The following is a 20,812-nucleotide window of genomic DNA, read 5'->3' as shown; positions in this document are numbered from 1 at the left end:
TCGAAGCTCCTTGGATGCTGCCTGAACTGCTGTGCTCTTCCAGCACCACTAATCCAGAATTTGGTTTCCAGCATCTGCAGTCATTGTTTTTACCTGATGGAAGACATAGTCGACAGTGCTATGAAGTAACATGTGCAAAGGAATAATCTTCCCACTGACATTCTGTTTGCACCAAGGTTGCTGATTTCAATACAGCCTGGTTCCAAAATGGACAAAAGAGCTCAATTCCAGAGATGAGGAGAGAGTGACAACCTTTGACAGGGGCAATTCACAGATGAGCAATCCACAGATGACATCAAGGTGGCCTTGCAAAACTGGAATTAATGGGAACTAAAGAGATTAAAAACATTGTCCATTGATTAGAAACATACCAAACAAAAGGAATTTGTGGGTGTTGGAGGTCAAATAATCTCAGTTGAAGGACATTACCCGGAGGAACTCCTGCAGTGATGTCCTTGGTCCAATCCCCTTCAGAGGAAGGTTATTCATAGCCAAGCCTAACTTTAATCTCTCCCTAGATCTATTCATGTGCAAGTTCTACCAGGGATCTGTGAAGAGTGATCAGGAGTAGAAGGCTCTGGCTGATTTCCCCACACTCCTTTCTCTAGTGATTAAACTTATTCTATTGAGAACAACCAACTCAGCATAGAAGAAATTTGGGAGACCCAAGTCTGTTTTTATACATACATTTTCTTTTCTTAAAAACAAACTGATGAAAATTAAAGCCAAGCTTCAATACTGCACTCCAATGCTATGAAGCGCGATAAAGGAAAATTAAGATGCATCAATAATTCCTGCAATTCATTGCCATTGAGCTTAGCACCACCTCCAAGCGGAGATTCATATTGCTGTTCAAAAGCTACTTCAGACCAAAATGGCAACAACACACTGGAGCAAAAATTTCTTAATGTTTCTATTAAAAAAATTACAATGATTACATTGCCCTCAAATTTGTCTTTTTGCAATTCAACATCCTCCCACAGATACAGCTAAGCATATCTGTACTTCCCTTTTAGACAGTTCTTTTTAAAAATAGCTCATCTATAAAGATAACTATAGAAAGTGGTTCTGTTGACTGAAGCTAAATGCTATTGTAATTACTTGCATTTTCACTCAGCTGATAACAGTGAAAAGAACAGCAGCTATTACAATCTAATGATGGCACCTACAGGGTATTTAAATATCATCGTGATATTAATAAAATATGGACTACTGATTTTCAAACTCCATCGCTTGATGTTAGCCCCTTTGATTTCTCATGGACCAGAATAGGTTTAAAAAAAGGAAAAATATTGACCTGAATGGCCACATCACTTAACTAAGCTTCATGAAGTCAATGTGAATTAAACTAAAACCCATTTAGCCAAAATTTAAACTATTCCACCCACTTTTCTTATTTTGATTATACTTGTAAAATAAAAGTTTTAAATGAAAAACCTCATTAATGATCAAGCTCAGACATGGACATACACCAATAAAGATTTCAGGGAGTGGCGAGGGATGACTTTGCGACTGCAGAACTGAATATAGCCCTCCCAAGAAGGAAAAGCACCCATCAATATAATTGATTGAGAACTGGAAAGAAATGGAAATATTTGCTACTGCTGAGGTTACAAGACATCAATTATGCAATTTTTCTTTCAAGAAGACCTTATGAGTCTTAAACCTTATGTTCATTTCAGCCTTTTTTAAACTAGGCACTATCCCTTTAACTGTGCGAGATTGACATCACATCTTTATTATTTTCCTTTGGGATTGCAGATAAAATTGCTCTTTCCCTCAAAAAATCTTGTGATTGACTCCCTGACAGTAAAATTGGGTAATTTCTTTTTTGAGACACAAATGTAAAAATATACTAGAAAACAATTTTAGACATTTATTGCACCAAACAAGCAAGTTAGAAAAAGGAGAGTTGGATTCATCCTCCTCACTGTATTGTAACAGTGCAGAAAATCTATTAAAAAATAAACAAAATTTGCTACTATATGGCTGACTTGGAAAGTCACTGGGAGGCACAATTATACATCTGTGATATATTAGATTATTTCTGGAATGATTCAGTGCAAACATACGATTGGAAAAGGAGACCTGGGTGTCTGACACTAGTCACTGAAAGTAAGCATGCAGGTGCAGAAGATGGTAACGGCGGCAATTGATATGTTGGCTTTAATTGTAAGAGGATTAGAGTATAGGAGCAGGGATATTTGCTGCAATCCTACAGGGCTTTGGTGAGACCATACTTTGTTGTATGCAGTTTTGATCTCATTTGGAGGAAGGATGTTTTAGTTATGGAGGGAGTGTCACAAACGTTTGGTAGATTGAATTCTGGGATAGCACAACTGACTCAAGGAGGAGTGATCTCATAGAAACCTACAAAAATTTTAACTAGGACAAGACAGGATAAATGCTGGGAGGATGGTCCTGCTGGCCAGGAGTCCAGAATCAAGGGTAAGACTTTAGCATTTAGCACAACAGTGATAACGTCACATTGTTGGGAGTTTTAACTTGCAAGACATTGCCAAGATATTCACCGTGTTGTGTACGCTACCAGATCACTTTCTCATCTGAAACAGATAAGACCTGGCTGGTGCAAATATGCCAGCCTTGTCACAAGCAACCTGAGCAAACTTAACATTCAAAAGCAATGAATGGCAGCAAAATGATATACAGAACGGACGTTATCCAAGTGATGCAGTCGCAGTACTGACACAGGACTAAGCAGTACAGTACTGAATTGGTTTTGGCCAAGAAACTTGAAAAATGTTTAACTTTCATCAGGAAACCTCAGTGGAGAACAAAACCAAAAGCAAATTTTCTCTTCTAATTTTGTCTATGGGATGAGATGACTGCTTTGGTTGCCTCTAATTTAACTATTTCATACAAGAATACAGCAAACTGTTGGGTTAAAAATAGCCCTATTAGTTGTCACATCCTCCAGCAAGCTAAATAGCTGTTGCTGGACTGTTTTAGTAAAGTGCTATCAGACAAACTCCCTTCTCCTTATGAAGGCATGGGGCTCCAAGAGCCTACTACATTTGACTGCATTTAATATTTAAAAAGTGACCTTGTACTTTCAGGTTCTTTCAAACTTATCAGATATCTGTGCCGTTAGCTCACAGTTATTCATCTGTAGTTTAATTAGCTGGGAACAACAGATTTAGGGCCAGATTTTCAGAGTTGGAACTACTCTGGAGCCCATTTAAAACCTTCCCAGCATATTCAAAAGCTTTCATCCATCCCCTGCCATGCTAACACATGCCCTCTGACCACCGTCATGACAATTCAATGCCTGACCAATGGTACCACATACCCTTCACGTCAACTCATGGTCCTGCAATGCCCATGAGTCCAGTATACTGTATGTACAGAACTAATTAACCCTATAATAACAATGATACATGAAAATGCTAAGAAAGTGAATTTGTTTAAAAAGACCTCCATTCCTGAGTATCCAAAGACTGTTTAACAAGTTTTAAGTACTTGACACATCAGCCTTGTGCAAACAGAGACATTGATAAAATTGAGCACAGAAGACAGAACTTTAGAACCTCAGAGATGCCAATCAGTCACACAATGTTTTTCTGCAAATAAACTTATTTGCACAATTTCCCCCCCACACCCTCAACTTCCCCAACAAATACTGGTACATGGTGAAAAGCTCTCATATGCTTAAACCAACACTTGATCTTTGAATCCTAACCACCAATTCAGACACTGGTAGAGTGACTGCCCTTGACATTGAAGCAGAATTTGACAATGTGACAGCAAAAAGCCCCAGTAAAACTGGAGTCAATGGGAATTAGGGGGAAAATTCTTCCGATTGGTGTCATACCTAGTACAAAGATGGTTGTGTTGTAGGTCAATCCTTTCGATCCCAGGACATCTCTGTGCAGGAGTTCCTCAGAGTAGTGTCAGAGGACAAAATTTCCAGCTGCTTTGTGAATGACATTCCCTTCACAAGGGCAAACAAAGGAGTGTTTGCTGATCGTTGCATCATGTTCAGCACTTGTCTACACCATTGAAGCAACCTAAGCCCATTTGTAGCAAAACCTGGACATCACGTACTTGAGCTGAGAAATGATAAGTACCATTCACTTCTTAAAGTGCCAGTCAATGACCATCTTCAACAAGAGACAAGCTAACCAACACCTCTGCATTACAATCCCTGAACATCCACGGTCACATCTTAGTAATTACTATAGGCCAAACACTAACCAGACATGTAAATAATATTTTCTGGATTACTGGTGCTGGAAGAGCACAACAGTTCAGGCAGCATCCAAGGAGCTTCGAAATCGACGTTTCGGGCAAAAGCATATACCATGTAAATACTATTGCAACAAGAGCAAGTCAGAGACTGGAAATTCTACAGTGAGTAGCTCATCTCTTGCCTCCCCAAAGCCTGTTCCCAAGCAACGATGCAAAAGTCAGGAGTGTGCTGGAATAGTCTGCCTGTCTGCATGAGTCACAATGCATTAACTCTTAAGCAGCTTGACCCCATCCTGGACAAAGCAATCACTTCTCTGGTACCATAGTCACTCCCTCCACTAGTGACACATGTTGGCAGCAGGTGAGTAATATCCACAAGGTACAGTGTCAGCAACTCATCAGGCCTCCTTTGACAGAACCACAGCTACAACTACTTCCAAGGACACAAGCAGCAGATCCAAGGAAATTTCAGTAGCTGTAAATTCCCCTCCAAGTTACACACCATCCTGACTTGGAACTTTAATCACCTCTCCTTCCTTATCATGGGGTCAGAACTCCAATTCCCTTTCAGCACTGTGGATGCATCAAAACAAGAGTCTTTTGTGATTCAAGATAGCAGCTCATCCCTGCCTACGCTTGTTCAGTTAGTGAAGGAAATAAATGCTAGTCTAGCCACTGATGCCCACATCCAGTTAAAGAGAAAGAAATTGCCCCAAACATACAAGAGTGTCCTGAAGCAGGAATAGCACATGGTGACCATGCAAATGTTGGCTACAGTCAATCTAAGGGAAAGGGTCATTTGTGCGTTAACTCTCCAGAGGGTGAACTGGAGGACAGGTTCCATTTTGGATCACTTAGGTGAAACCTTGAATCGGATGATATATAGGAGAATGCTGATAAATTGGCAAACACATCGTTGGGACAATGGCAGCTTGCCAGATGATCTCTTGTCCCTGTCTAGGAACCTGGACAAACATGACAGCACCAGTAGACTAAGCAACAGACAACTTATCTGCTAGTTACCACAGATGCTGCCACTGCAACCAGCATGTGTGTTCCCATCAATGCCACTCCTCCAGTGGCCTTGCCATTGTTTCAGCCAGCCAGATCAGACCAGACTGCTGCTATCCAGACTACAATAAATCAAAGCCAACTGCATCTTCATCAGGGAAAGCCAGCTATTTTCTAGTAGCCATGCTCCAGCTGTAGGAGAACTGCAAAGAATAAAGAGGAAGGCATCCACAAGTCAGGTTTTAAGGAAATCTACAAGGGTATCGCCTGTAAAATTAGATGCAATGCTGAAAAAAAAAGAGAGGATAAGTTTTTATTGTTGAATATTGGGAAAAGGGACATGGCCATGTCCACAGTCTTTGTTTCACCATTGGATTGGTAATATTTCCATATCTAACTGCCCTTAGTTATGACAAATGAATAACTCACTTGACCATTTGAAAGGGCAGTTAAGAGTTACCCCACTGCTGTGGCTCTGGTGTCATATCTAGACCAGGTGAGATGGCAGATTTCCTTCCTAAAGAACATAAGTGAAACAGATGGGTTTTTGCAATGATCAATGATAACTCCACCATCATCACAGAGACTACCTTTCTTTCCCACATTATACAACCCTTGGCACCCATCGTAAAAAGGAACGCTAAATACTTCCAAGAACCTAACAAAGCAACAACCAAATCAGGAGTGTGAAGGACTAAGAACACCTACGTTTGGACTTTGCATGTAATTAGTACTGGCTTAAGCCCCATGAAATTTCCCAGTTGCTATTGATCCTCCAGTGATTAGATTTTAAAGGAATAGGAACAGCAGTTGATCATTCACCCACTGGGTTTTTTCCTGCCTCAACTTTGTGGATCAAAAGTCAAACCTAGCCTTCAACATATTCAATGGCCCAGCCTACATTAAAACTTTAAGAACTGCAAAGATGCAAGACCCCGTGAAAAACAAAAACTTAACTTTATCTCAGACTTAAATAGGAGACCATTTATTTTGAAATGTGTTGACTAACTCTAGACTTCTGAGTGTGGGGCAACATCCTTCTAGTATCTACTTTGTTATGACATACCCTAGAATCTTACATGGAGCAGTAATACTTTTAATGATTTTTTGTAATAACTTATTGGATATATATGAATTTGTGGACTAGTACATTTCCATGATTAAGAACTCATGCACAATGAATCAGATAGTTCAGCTGTGTGCCAGGACAACATAGGTCAAGCTGCTCCATAGACATTAGGGAGTTACCTGCATGTGTCCCTCTGTCACCATAACAAGTAGGCAGTAGTGCAGTTTAACTCAGGAAATGGAGCAACATGCCCATTAGTGACAATTTACATGCCAATTTCTAGACATTAATTCAAAAAGAAAGCTATTAAGATATATAAATTCACAATTTTCTGTAAAGTTTTGGGTCCTGTACTGAACATCTGGTCTTCCAAATATAGGAAAGATGTTGTGAAACTTGAGGGGGCACAGAAAAGACGTACAAGGTTGTCGTCAGGTTTGGAGGGTTTGAGATATAAGGAGAGGCAGAATAGACTGGGGCTATTTTCCCTGGAGCATTGGAAGTGGAGGATGTCCTTATTAGAAGTTTATAAAATCATGGAGGAGCATGGATAGGGTGGACAGCCAAAGTCTTCTCCCCAAGGTTGGGGAATCTAAAACTGGAGGGCATAGGTTTAAGGTGAGAGAGGAAAGATTAAAAAAAAAGGGACCAAGGGGCAAACTTTTCACACAGAGGGCAGGTGGTGTATGGAATGAGCTGCCAGAAGTGGTAGAGGAGGCTGCCACAACATTTAAAAGGCATCTGGATGGGTATCTGAATAGGAAGGGTTTAAAAGGGATATGGGCCAAATGGGACTAGATTAATTTGGGATATCTGGTCAGTGTAGAGGAGTTGGACTGAAGGATCTGTTTCCATGCTGTATATCTCCATGATTTGAAGTTGAAAATCAGAGGCCGATACATAAATTAAAGATCTTTCCTTAAAAACATTTATATGGCAGAAGAGCAATTAAGAGCAAAATTACTATACAATGTCAAAGAGATTTAAACCTCCCTTGGTAGCCTGATGTAAACAGTAATAAATAAACCAGCTCATTAACTGAAGTCATTAAGGGCAGTTGTTTAATTAATCGCTCCATTAAGAAACTCCCATTTAATTTTAAGTATTATTGTGTTTAAAAAGTATAATTTTTAAACAATCAATCAATCTGTTCAGAGGTGTTACTTCATACTTCAGTCCTGGCTCAAAGACAGGGACACTGGTAGTGCAGTACAGTTCTTGTACTGCACTACAAGAATTGCAGGATACTATGCAATACTGAAATGTATGGATTGTTACTGAGACAGAAAGAGAAATGTTCAATTAGAAACAATTTAATCAGATTATCTGGATTCTTAAAGGCCAACCTTTGAACTGTAATTGCGCAAAGCAATCTGTGAGATCTAAGTACCGTTAAGGTATGTTTAACATATTTTCATGTACTGTATCCTTAAGCTATGAATGCTAATGTGTAAAACCCTTACTAATTTGAACAGTAAACAAGGCATTTTATTCTGTTTATTCCAAAAGAAAAAAAAAGAATGACACTCAAATTGCAGTGACAGAGGTCAAGTATGTACAGTGACAGCAGATCGAACTGCAGATTCAGGTAAGAGAATGGTTGAGAGTCAGAGCAAGTTGTTGAAGGACTGTCATCAGTTTTCAGGCCTCCGTTCAAACAATACTTTAAGATGTTTTAAATGAATATTAAGGAGACCACCAGAATTGCACATAATATTCCAACAGGGGCCTAACCAATGTCCTGTACAGCCACAACATGACCTCCCAAATCCTGTACTCAATACTCTGACCAATAAACGAAAGCATACCAAACGCCTTCTTCACTATCCTATCTACCTGCGACTCTGCTTTCAAGCAGCTATCAACCTGCATTCCAAGGTCTCTTTGTTCAACAACACTCCCTAGGACCTTACCATTAAGTGTATAAGTCCTGCTAAGATTTGCTTTCCAAAAAGCCAGCACCTCGCATTTACCTGAAATGAACTCCTTCTGCCACTTCTCAGCTCATTGGCCCGTCTCATCAAGATCCTGTTGTAATCGGAGGTAACCTTCTTCGCTGTCCACTACACCTCCAATTTTGGTGTCATCTGCAAACTTACTAACCATACCTCTGATGCTCACATCCAAATCATTTACGTAAATGACAAAAAGTAGAGGACCCAGCACCGATCCTTCTGGCACTCCACTGGTCACAGGCCTCCAGTCTGAAAAACAGCCCTGCACCACCACCCTCTGGTTTTCAATCTTTGAGCGAGTTCTATATCCAAATGCCTAGTTCTCCCTTTATTCAGCGAGATCTAACCTTGCTAATCAGTCTCCTATGGGGAACCTTGTCGAACGCCTTACTGAAGTCCATACAGATCACATCTACCACTCTGCCCTCATCAATCCTCTTTGTTACTTCAAAAAACTTAATCAAATTTGAGAGACACTATTTCCCACACAAAGCCATGTTGACTATCCCTAATCAGTCCTTGCCTTTCCAAACACATTTACATCCTGTCCCTCAGGATTCCCTCCAACAACTTGCTCACCACCGATGTCAGGCTCACTGGTCCAGAGTTCCCTGGCTTGTCCTTACCCCCCTTCTTAAACAGTGGCACCACGTTTGCCAACCTCCAGTCTTCCGGCACCTCACCTGTGACTATCGATGATACAAATATCTCAGCAAGAGGGAGTCGGAGGTTGAGGGGGTGGCCTTATAGAGGTTTATAAAATCATGAGGGGCATGGATAGGATAAATAGACAAAGTCTTTTCCCTGGGGTCAGGGAGTCCAGAACTAGACGGCATATAAAAAGAGACCTAAGGGGCAACTTTTTCACACAAGACGGTGGTAAGTATATGGAATGAGCTGCCAGAGGAAGTTGTGGAGGCTGGAACAATTGCGACATTTAAGAGGCATTTGGATGGGTATATGAATAGGAATGGTATGGAGGGATATGGGCCGGGTGCTGGAAGGTGGGACAAGATTGGGTTGGGATATCTGGTCGGCATGGACAGGTTGGACTGAAGGGTCTGTTTCCATGCTGTACGTCTCTATGACTATGAAATCAAAAAGGACCCAAGAGCAAGCACACAATGTAGCTTGCTACTGAACTACTAGAGATATTTATTGCATCTTCCAAATTTTCAAATATCCCACTATAGCACTATAGGGTATTTGTAACTTACTCATTTAAAAAACACTATCATTTCAAAATGTTTTAATTATGTTCCACCTGATATTTCTTCTGCACAGATCTAGAAAGTAATTACGATAACTTACTTGGGCTGAAAAATCAATCAGCTTGGGCAACTGCAATCTGTTCCCTTCATCACTCTTCAAGAAATCTAATAAACTCCCTGTAAGAGACAAAGATAGATTTAATGACCAAGCACCACTGCAAGTTTTAAAAGAATGACATAATACAAACTAGAAGTGCACAAAATATTCTATTGTTTTTCAAATTACACAAGGGTTATCAAAATGATTCTCTATTAACTTTAGATTGAAGTTATGGAATAGGCTATGATGTTAACTTCTAAATAACTTTAATCACTGACAACCAGAGGAAAAAAAAATACCAATACCTACATTACTCTCCACCTTACCTCCCAAGTGAAATGCTTTACTATAGTGAAGGATCAGATCAATTACTAAGCAAGATTTTCCTGCCAGGGGAAAATCTGGTTTAACCTTTAACATGGACTTTGTTTTAATGCAAGGTAGTAGGGAGAAATCCTTTTGTAATTGTAATGATCTTAGTTTTCTAGTTGGTTACCATGAATGAGCCCTTGGCCTCTGCAAGGAATTCAGGACAGGGCCAACTAGAAAAGGAGGAAGAGGTAACAGATATACTTTCCGATTTAAAAAATCTTTCGGCTGTCAATAATTTAAAAAAAGTTCTCTTAAAGCACTTGAGTAAGGTCAGTTTTCAGGTTTTAATTCAAGGCTTTCTCCAAGTACCAGAGAAAAAAAAAGGTGTATAATTAAGTGTGGGGAGATGAAGGAGACAGACCCCCTCAGAATCTAACATTCAAGCAAGTACAGCTATTATAACAGGAATTAAATTAAGTATCTGTCAAACTAAATTCTTGTTAACATACGGCAAAAATTCAGGAGGGAAAAGTATGGGGCAGGTTCTAACACATGGAAGTGTTACACTTTCCTATCCATGGTGAAGAGGAAACAAAGGCAAACGTGAGGGCTGCAGATGTTGGAGGTCAGAGTCAAGATTACAGTGGTACTGGAAAAGCACAGCAAGTCAGGCAGCATCCGAAGATCAGGAAAATTAGTGGTTCAGGCAAAAGCCTTCATTCCTGATGAAGGACTTTTGCCCGAAACATCAATTTTCCGGCTCCTCGGATGCTGCCTGACCTGCTGTGCTTTTCCAGTACCACTCTAATCTTGACTCTGAATAGGAAATAAAGGGGAGTCTCCAAAAAGAAAAACAAATGTAGCACCTTCATAATAAAATGCAAAATCATTTTACAAGATCATAATCAAAGCAAAGTCAACACCAAGCCTCCATGTACACATTGGGACAAATGGGCTTAAAAGCAGAGGAATGTCTTAAGTAATTTGTGGGTGGCACAGTGGTTAGCACTGCTGCCTCACAGTGCCAGAGACCCGGGTTCAATTCCCGCCTCAGGCGACTGACTGTGTGGAGTTTGCACATTCTCCCCGTGTCTGCGTGGGTTTCCTCCGGGTGCTCCGGTTTCCTCCCACAGTCCAAAGATGTGCAGGGTCAGGTGAATTGGCCATGCTAAATTGCCCATAGTGTTAGGTAAGGGGTAAATGTAGGGGTATGGGTGGGTTTCGCTTCGGCGGGTCGGTGTGGACTTGTTGGGCCGAAGGGCCTGTTTCCACACTGTAATCTAATCTAAATCTAAATCTAATTATAGACTCACGGAGTCAGAGGTACAGCATGGAAACAGACCCTTTGGTCCAACCTGGACATGCAGATCAGAAATCCTAACCCAATCTAGACCCACCTGCCAGCAGCACCCGGCCCATATCCCTCCAAACCCTTCCTATTCATATACCTATCCAAATACCTTTTAAATGTCGCAATTGTACCAGCCTCCACCACTTCCTCTGGCAGCTCATTCCATATACTTACCACCTACTGTGAAAGAGTTGCCCCTTAGGTCCCTTTTATATCTTTCCCCTCTCGCCCTAAACCTATGCCCTCTCGTTCTGGACTCCCCCACCCCAGGGAAAAGACTGTATTTATCCTATCCTTGCCCCTCAATTTTGTAAACTCCCTTTTATATCTTTCCCCTCTCGCCCTAAACCTATGCCCTCTCGTTCTGGACTCCCCCACCCCAGGGAAAAGACTGTCTATTTATCCTATCCTTGCCCCTCAATTTTGTAAACCACTATAAGATCACCCCTCAGCCTCAGACGTTCCAGGGAAAACAGCCCCAGCCTGTTCAGCCTCTTCTTATAGCTCTGATCCTCCAACCCTGGCAACATCCTTGGAAATCTTTTCGGAACCCTTTCAAGTTTCACAATATCCTTCCGATAGGAAGGAGACAGAATTGCATGCAATATTCCAACAGTGGCCTAACCAATGACCTGTACAACCACAACATGACCTCCCAACTCCTGTACAAAATACTCTGACCAGTAAAGGAAAGCATACCAAACGCCTTCTTCACTATCATATATACCTGCAACTCCACTTTCAAGGAACTATGAACCTGCATTCCAAGGTCTCTTTGTTCAGCAACACAACCTAAGACCTTGCCATTAAGCGTACAAGTCCTGCTAAAATTTGCTTTCCCAAATGCAGCACCTCGCATTTATCTGAATTAAACTCCATCTGCCACTTCTCAGCCCATTGACCCATCTCATCAAGATCCTGTTGTAATCTGAGGTAACCCTCTTTGCTGTCCACCATTCCTCCAATTTTGGTGTCATCTGCAAACTTACTAACTGTACCTCTCATGCTCACATCCAAATCATTTACGTAAATGACAAAAAGTAGAGTACCCAGCACTGATCCTTATGGCACTCCACTGGTCACAGACCTCCAGTCAGAAAAACAACCCTCCACCACCAGAGGACGGTCTTCTACCTTTGAGCCAGTTCTGTATCCAAATGGCAAGTTCTTCCTGTACTCAGTGAGATCTAACCTTGCTAATCAGTGTCCCATGGGGAACTTTGTTGAACACCCTATTGAAGTCCATATAGATCACATCTACTGCTCTGCCCTCATTAATCCTCTTTGTTACTACAAAAAATTCAATCAAGTTTGAGAGACATGATTTCCCCTCACACAAAGCCATGTTGACTATCCCTAATCAGTCCTTGCCTTTCCAAATACATGTACATCCTGTCCCTCAGGATTCCCTCCAACAAATTGACCACCACTGACGTCAGGCTCACTGGTCTATAGTTCCCTGGCGTGTCCTTACCACCCTTCTTAAACAGTGGCACGTTAGCCCACTTCCAGTCTTCCGGCACCTCACCTGTGACTATCGATGATACAAATATCTCAAAAAGGGGCCCAGCAGTCACTTCTCTAGCTTCCCACAGAGTTCCAGGCTACACTTGGTCAGGTCCTGGGGATTTATCCACTTTTATGCATTTCAAGACATCCAGCACTTCCTCCTCTGTAACATGGACATTTTGCAAGATGGCCCCATCTTGTTCCCTACAGTCTATATCTTCCATATCCTTTCCAACAGTAAATACTGATGCAAAATACTTGTTTAGTATCTCCCCCATTTTCTGCGGTTCCACACAAAAGCTGCCATCCTGATCTTTGAGGGGCCCTATTTTTCTCCCTAGTTACCCTTTTGTCCTTAACGTATTTGTAAAACCCCTTTGGATTCTCCTTAATTCTATTTGCCAAAGCTACCTCATGTCCCCTTTTTGCCCTCCTGATTTCTTTAAGAAAGTCCTACTAACTTTATACTCTAAGGATTCACTTGATCTATCCTGTCTATACCTGACATATGCTTCCTTTTTTTTTTCTTAACCAACCCTCAATTTCTTTAGTCATCCATCATTCCCTACACCTACCAGAACAGGAATATATTCTCTCTGGATTCTCATTTCTGAAGGCTTCCCATTTTCTAGCCGTCCCTTTACCTGCAAACATCTGCCCCCAATCAGCTTTTGAAAGTTCTTGCCTAATACCGTCAAAATTGGCCTTTCTCCAATTTAGAATTTCAACTTTTCAATCTGGTCTATCCTTTTCCATCACTATTTTAAATCTAATGGAATTATGGTCGCTGACCCCAAAGTGCTCTCACACTGACACCTCAGTCCCCTGCCCTGCCTTATTTCCCAAGAGATGATCAAGTTTTGCACCTTCTCTAGTAGGTACATCCACATACTGAATCAGAAAATTTTCTTGTACACTCAAATTCCTCTCCATCTAAACCCTTAACATTATGGCAATTCCAGTTAATGTTTGGAAAGTTAAAATCCCCTACCATAACACCAATAAGGGGTAACTCACCAGTAACATTTAGAAAGGGCATTCCAGAGGTTAGGGTGCCAGTAATTGAAAGTGTAGTCATTAATGGCAAAATGGTTAATAAAATTAGAGACCCAAGAAACCAAAATTGCAGCAGATATTGGAGGGTTATAGGATTTCATGTTACAGGGATAGGGTTTAGTGAGTAGAGGGAAGGATTTGATACAGGATATTGGCACCTGACTGGCATGGTTTAATCTGTAATCAGTGAGCACGGGTATTTAGTGAAGAGCACTTGAAGCTTCTGAGAAGTAGAAGGCAAGTTAAGGAAGGAAGAATGAAAAGTTGCAATTGCTAATTTACTAATCAATATTAAATACACGGCTTTAGAATTTTATAAAAGTGTTATAAATGGGAATACACGGCTTTAGAATTTTATAAAAGTGTTATAAATGGGTTTTCACAATACAAATACTTCATTGTGTGCAAATGTTCTGTTAACTATTCTAATTGGAGATGCTAACCTATTTTAAAATAGGTAACAAATTAAATCTAATTAGTTAAACATTTCTACCCTAACATTTCAGTCCAATTTAATTACAATTTCTATTAATGACATATTGCTCTGAATAAGGTAAATGGGACAAATGAGCTCAAGCGGGAGGCAATTTCAAACTTTAAATCTCCAATTAAACCAGAGTTGCTTAAACTATATTTTTCCCCCTCAATAAATTGTTAGCAAGCAATAAAGTTATGCTTAATTACAAATAAATAATTGTTGGCTAATTCAGAATGAAATAAGTAATAACATAACATTAATTTTGAAGCTTTTATATGTAGTTTATTTAAATATTTGCAACAAGCTAAAATTATGAATGAAAACTCCTAACAATCTTATCTAATTGGTTAGATTAGAAACCAGCTAAACTATGCAACATCAATGGTCAATTTAGACAGCTGGAGATTGAAGTACAATTTTTAGACATGCTTCATGTATTTAACTGTACTATCAAGAGTGTTTCAAACTTCCTTCAAAAATAATAAAATCACTCACCCGCTTGTCAATCAATACTCCTGAACATATCTTAAAACATTAAAATGATCACCAATTTCATGCTTTAAATTGAACACTAACTGATTCTCAAATGAATAAACAATGAAACTTTCTTTTGCAGCAAATGATAAAATAGAAAAAAAACATTTTTGAAAACATTTCTATGCATTTAAAATAAAATCTTTATTTCCTCTTGCAGTTTCAGCTGTTGTGGTTTAAACTGACTGCAGAAAACAGTGAAGCTGAAATCTAGCGCATAATGTACGCTCTTGACTGACCACAGGAACTTGCATCTTCCTCCACATTGTTCAAGGTTGCAAATAATTAAGTGCTTGTTCATTTACAATAAATTATCCTGATATATACAAAGAATATAACTCAAATCAATGTGTAACTGAAGGAATGAACTGGTGGGATGGGGCAGGAATGAATGTCCCAGTACAGTAGGTTTACCTTTTGAATTTAAAACATGGAAGGGTTTGGACCAAATGCATCATTTTCTTCTCATTATTAAAAATTTCAACCCAGTTTTAAAAACAAATGACTACCAGTTTAACAGACATAAGTACCCAAGTTGAATAGTTTGATGGTTGAAGCAGATCACATTGTCATAATTATAGTCAGACAGAGTGAGGATTTAGTAAAATTGAGCCAGACTTAAAAATGGACTGCAGCCCAAACTTGCCCATTTCTCAAGTTATTTTGAGATGATCCCCATGGATTTCTCCATGACTACTATATTTAATTTTTAGAAGTTTCTCTCCAACAGCTGGGAATCAGATTTATCTTTGTCTCATTTTCTGCCACTCTGAAGATTTAGTTGTGATAGCTCGATAGAAGCTTTTACCCTGCGGTAAATGACCAAAAATGATCATTGTTCATGATAGTTTATGAACAATGAAACCAGACAAGGTATTTGACTCCATTGAAAACAGAGCCAAGTCCATTTCCCTCATCCTATGGTTCAGCTAGCCACTAAGTAAAATCACTAGCACTTTTATTACATAGCTATTTGGAAGAACATCAGGTTGATACAATTTTATCCACCCACTGAACAGCTTTCATACCCAGTAAAACACAAGACCACCAGAAACTTTTCACATAATATTGCTCTGTAAACTAAAATAGATAAAATAATTTTAACTCTTTCCTACTTAAATTAGTTACCTTCAATTATGATTTAAATCTTCTTTCCATTCTGGAAATCTTCTCAGGCATAAAATGGATGCCAAGCAAGACCAGCCTTTAGACATATATGACCCCAGCTAAACAGCCAAATACAGGGTAAGGATTTTTTTCCTTTTTAAGTTTGGCACGACTCAGTCACAGAATCAGAAATGTACAGCACAGAAAAAGGTGCATCTGCCCATCACATCTGTACTGGTCAAAAACAACCAACTATTCTAATCTCACTAACCAGCACTTAGCCCATTGTCTTTAATGTCTTGACATTGCAAGGGCCCATCTAAATGCTTCACACACGTTGTGAGGTTTTCTGCCTCTACCACCCTTACAGGTAGCAAGTTCCAGATTCCCATTACCCTCAGGGTAAGATTTTCTCCTCACTTCCCCTTTCTACTTTGTCCCTTACCTTAAAATCTATGCCCCTGGTCACTGATCCCACCATTATAGAGTCAAAGAGATGTACAGACATAAACAAATGCTTTGGTCCAACTCATCCACACCAAACAAACAGATATTCTACATTCACCTAGTCCCATCTGCAAGCATTTGGCAGATATCCCTCTAAACCCTTCCTATTTATATACCCATCCAGATGTCTTTTAAAATATTTGTACCAGCCTCCATCACCTCTTCTGGCAGCTCATTCCATATACATACCACCTTCTACATGAAACGTTGCCCCTTGGGTCCCTGTGAAATCTTTCCCCTCTCACCTTAAACCTATACCCCCTAATTTTGGGCTCCCCTACCCTATTCACCCTATCAATGCCCTTCATAATTTTATAAACTTCTCTAAGTTCACCCCTCAATCTCCGACCCTCTGGGAAAACACCCCAGCCTATTCAGCATCTCCAATAGCTCAAATCTTCCAACCCTGGCAACAATTTGTAAATCTTTTCTGAACCCATTCAGAAGAGAGAGAGAGAGAGAGAGGAGAGGGAGAAGGAGAAAAGAGGTGTTTCCGGTCTATCCCTCTCAATTAAGATATCTCAATCCTGTCCACTCTCAATCTCTTCTGCTCTTAAGGAAAACATCCTAATCTGTCCAATCTCTCCTCTTAAACTCCTCAGCCCGGGGACCATCCCAATCAAATCAATCACCTCTGCACCCTCTCCCGTGCTACTATACCCTTCCTATAATGTGGTTTACAGAATTGCACAATATGCTAACTGTAGCCTAACCAATATTTTTTATACAGTTCCAACATAAGGCATTGAGTTTTAAGAGCAATGAGGTTAACTAATAAAAGGCAAGTATAACATTTGGCTTCTTAACCACCTGATAGCAACAGACATTGAATGTTACAATGATGGGTGCATGATCCAAGTTAACCTCCAAACAAGGACACCAATGTCAAAATTGTCAATTCTCAACAAACTCCATTCACTTCATAACACACCAAGAAATGGCTCAAGGTGCCATATCCAGCAAAGATAACAAGTCCAGACAATAGTTGTAGTGCTGAAGACTTGTTCTCCAAAACCAGCCATACCATAGTTGATCCAGCATCGCTACAATACTAGCATTCATTCAGTGCAGAAAATTATGTCAAACAAAGTGTTTCAACTTTCGAGCAAAATGGACTAAAAGTACACAACATCATTAACTGAAAGCTAATGCGAATTGAATTCTAGACGTAAAGAGACTTTAGGTTGGTTGTGAGTAAATATAGTTTTAAAAAAGCAGTTAAAAATATTCAATGTCTGGCAAGTGACTATACATTTAAGTGACTTCTATCTTTAATGATTCATTAAATAAAATGATTACGAAAGGCACAAACTGCAACAGAAAAGGGAACTGTATGCAAATTTATTTCAGTCAACAGGTTATTGCTCCCAGCATCTTTGCTGTGTGTGTTGCTTTGAAAGTTTAAACAAATACATATCAGTGTATACACAAACATAAAGAGAGAGGACTTTGACACTGTGGTCAAAGTTTAATTTTTAGAAAGTGGTTGTCAGAAAGCAGGCAAATAAGATTAGGGGAAATAGGTTACTAGCAATTTTTATATTTTTGTTGGCATTTGAAATATGTTAAGATGCTCACACAAGTTCATTAGACCTTAATAGTTAGCTGCCCTACTTAACGTTAGGATGTCCTGGATGGCCTAAATAAAGTCTATTCTCTTTATAGTCAAAACTGGGTGGTGCTTTCTAAAAATAAACATAAAAGGAAGGTATTACAGTGACATTTAAACAGGAAAGAAAGGAAGAAGTGAAAAGGAGAAATGGGATTGGTACAACAGCATGTTTTCTGTTTCATTTAGCAACCCTGACAGAATACCCCAGTAACTCATTTGTCTAAAATGGCCCAGATCTTCTGGTAAATAGCTGAGCAGAAGGATGCATCGTTGACTCCATTTAAGACGGTTTCTTTTGGAATGTGGACCTTTCATGTCAACTCCAGCTTGGATTTGTTGTCAAGCAGAGTCAGCAGGCCTTCGGCCCATATTGCAGTATATACACTGAAGACATGGCCCCCAAGGTCTGTCTTCAAGTCACTGACATGCAGAGTTTTGGGCTGGCTCTGGACCAGTCTTTAAATCAGTCCCTTCCCCAACCTCAAATCCTGCATGCCTGATATTGGTCAGCCTGTCCGCCACAACTAAGATGATGCTTACCACCCTCTTCCCCACTGATAAGGAGGACATTGAAAGTCTGTAAAAGAAAGAAGATTACTATTCTAAAGGGTGGGCAAGAGCATAGACAGCTGGGTGGAAATTTATGCAATTCATTTAAGGCACAGGACTACAAGAGAGCTATTAATGAAACATCGTATTCTAGGCTTCATAAATAAAGGCATAGATTTAAGTACAGGGATGTTATGATTAACTTACACAAGACACTGTTTAGACCTTAATTGGAGGAGTATTGTGTACAGTTCTAAGTGCCACAGTATAGGAAGGATGCAAAACAGACTGAAGTGAGTGCAGAAGAGGTTTGGGAATGGTTCCAGGGTGAGACACTTCATTTATGAGGAAAGACTGGAGACAATGAGATAGTCTTCCCCTCTCCAAGGAAAACAAAGAGTTATTAGAAGTTATTAAAATCATGAGTGGACAGGGACAAACTTCCAACTGGTTAATGGTTTGAGAACCAGAGGGCATAGTTTTAAATTGTTTTGCAAAAGAACAATTTTGGCAGCACGGTGGCTCAGTGGTTTGCACTGCAGCCTCACAGCACCAGGGGTCCGGGTTTGATTCCAGCCTCGGGCAACTGTCTGTGTGGAGTTTGCACATTCTCTCAGTGTTCGTGTGGGTTTCCTTCAGGTGCTCTGGTTTCCTCCCACAGTACAAAGACATGCAGGTTAGGTGAAGCGTCCATGCTAAATTGCCCATAGTGTTAGGTGCATTTTTCAGAGGGAAATGGGTTTGAGTGGGTTACTCTTCGGAGGGTCGGTGTGGACTGGTTGGGCCGAAGGGCCCGTTTCCACACCGTAGGGAATCTAATCAAAATCTAATCAATCAAAACGCAATGTCAGAAAAACCCTTTTCCAGACATAGAGTATTCAGGGTCTGGAATGCACACCCTGGAAGTGTGATCAAAATAGAAACAATGTCTCAACTGAACCTATTTAAAATAATCAGTCAGCGTGCACAGGAAACATCAGGAGTGTGGCACTAGGTTAAAACGACCAGAGAGCCAGTACAGACAATGGGTTGAATGGTGTCCTTCCACACAAACATTCCATCTCCTTCCCAACCCTGGGCATTGTTGACTCCCCATAACGTTGCTGTTAAACAAATTAAAAAAAAAAATTAAAATCTAACCAAGGATGACAAATTTGTGTTAGGGAAGGGTATTAAAAAGGTTACAGAATTGAGACGGATAGATAAATTGAACGAAGAGATCACCCATAGAATAACTATGTAGTGGAACAAGATAGAGGCTGCATGGCCTACACCTAGGTTAAAAGTGCTAAATATTCCTCAAATTCTCCCTTAGATTTGAGGACATGTCGTCAAATTCACCTCTTTGATCATCTTCTTAATATCACCTTTAGCAAAATGCCACATTTTACCAAGTTCACTATTGTGGAACCAGAGGATATTTTTCCATGTTAAAGATGCTATATAAATCCAGGCTGTTGCTGTTCACTTTTTACACATAGGAGAAACAGCTTTAAAACGGTGTATTACACATAGCATCAAGTGAACAGCTTCCTCCAAGAAATGGCTGGATTTACTTTTTTCCTCCAGCCAACTGTGGAAATTCTATGGCTATGGCAATTTAAAGGCCTGGCTTAGTAATGTGCAACTGGCTTATTTCTTGTTGTTACAAAGTTAAGAAAAACAGGAGGTTCTTTGATAAAATATCTCAAGAAACACCAGAGGGAAATTTCTGCTCTTTATGGTCTCAAAAAAGACAAACAGCTGGGTAGAATAAGACAAGAAGAAATAGGAGAAATAGGCCAGAGTCTATTCTGATCTGATAATCCTCTACTCCAATTTCCTACCTTTTCCCTGTAGCACTTTATTCCCTTACCGATTCCAAAAAAAAAGTTTCTCATAGCCTTGTGTATTTAATTACACATCCTCAATAGACTTTTGTGGTAAAGAATTCTACAGACTCACTATCCTCAGAAGAATTCCTCCTCATCTGTGTCTTAAACATACGACCCTTGGTTTTGAAACTATGCCCTCTAGTCCTCGATTTTCCCATAAGGGAAAAACAACCATTCTGCATAGAATTAAAAATCACAACACCAGGTTATAGTCCAACAGGTTTAATTGGAAGCACGCTAGCTTTCGGAGCGACGCTCCATCAGGTGAAGAAGCGTTGCTCCGAAAGCTAGTGTGCTTCCAATTAAACCTGTTGGACTGTAACCTGGTGTTGAGATTTTTAACTTTGTACACCCCAGTCCAACACTGG

General features: G+C 40.0%; 1 protein-coding gene across 4 annotated transcripts in view; it reads right to left on the bottom strand.

Moving 5' to 3' along the window:
* LOC122560162 (tyrosine-protein kinase HCK-like) overlaps positions 1–20,812 on the bottom strand; it is a 92,945-nt gene that overhangs the window by 15,964 nt on the left and 56,169 nt on the right. For all 4 annotated transcript variants that reach the window (XM_043710496.1, XM_043710498.1, XM_043710499.1 and 1 more), the window contains one exon: positions 9,556–9,632. In XM_043710496.1, the coding sequence (XP_043566431.1) occupies positions 9,556–9,632 (77 nt within the window). The remainder of the gene's footprint in view (positions 1–9,555; positions 9,633–20,812) is intronic.

The sequence above is a fragment of the Chiloscyllium plagiosum genome, chromosome 20, assembly GCF_004010195.1.
Source record: "Chiloscyllium plagiosum isolate BGI_BamShark_2017 chromosome 20, ASM401019v2, whole genome shotgun sequence".
NCBI lineage: Eukaryota > Metazoa > Chordata > Chondrichthyes > Orectolobiformes > Hemiscylliidae > Chiloscyllium > Chiloscyllium plagiosum.
Note: the sequence above shows the minus strand (reverse complement) of the source record. Positions and strands in the feature narration are given on the sequence as shown.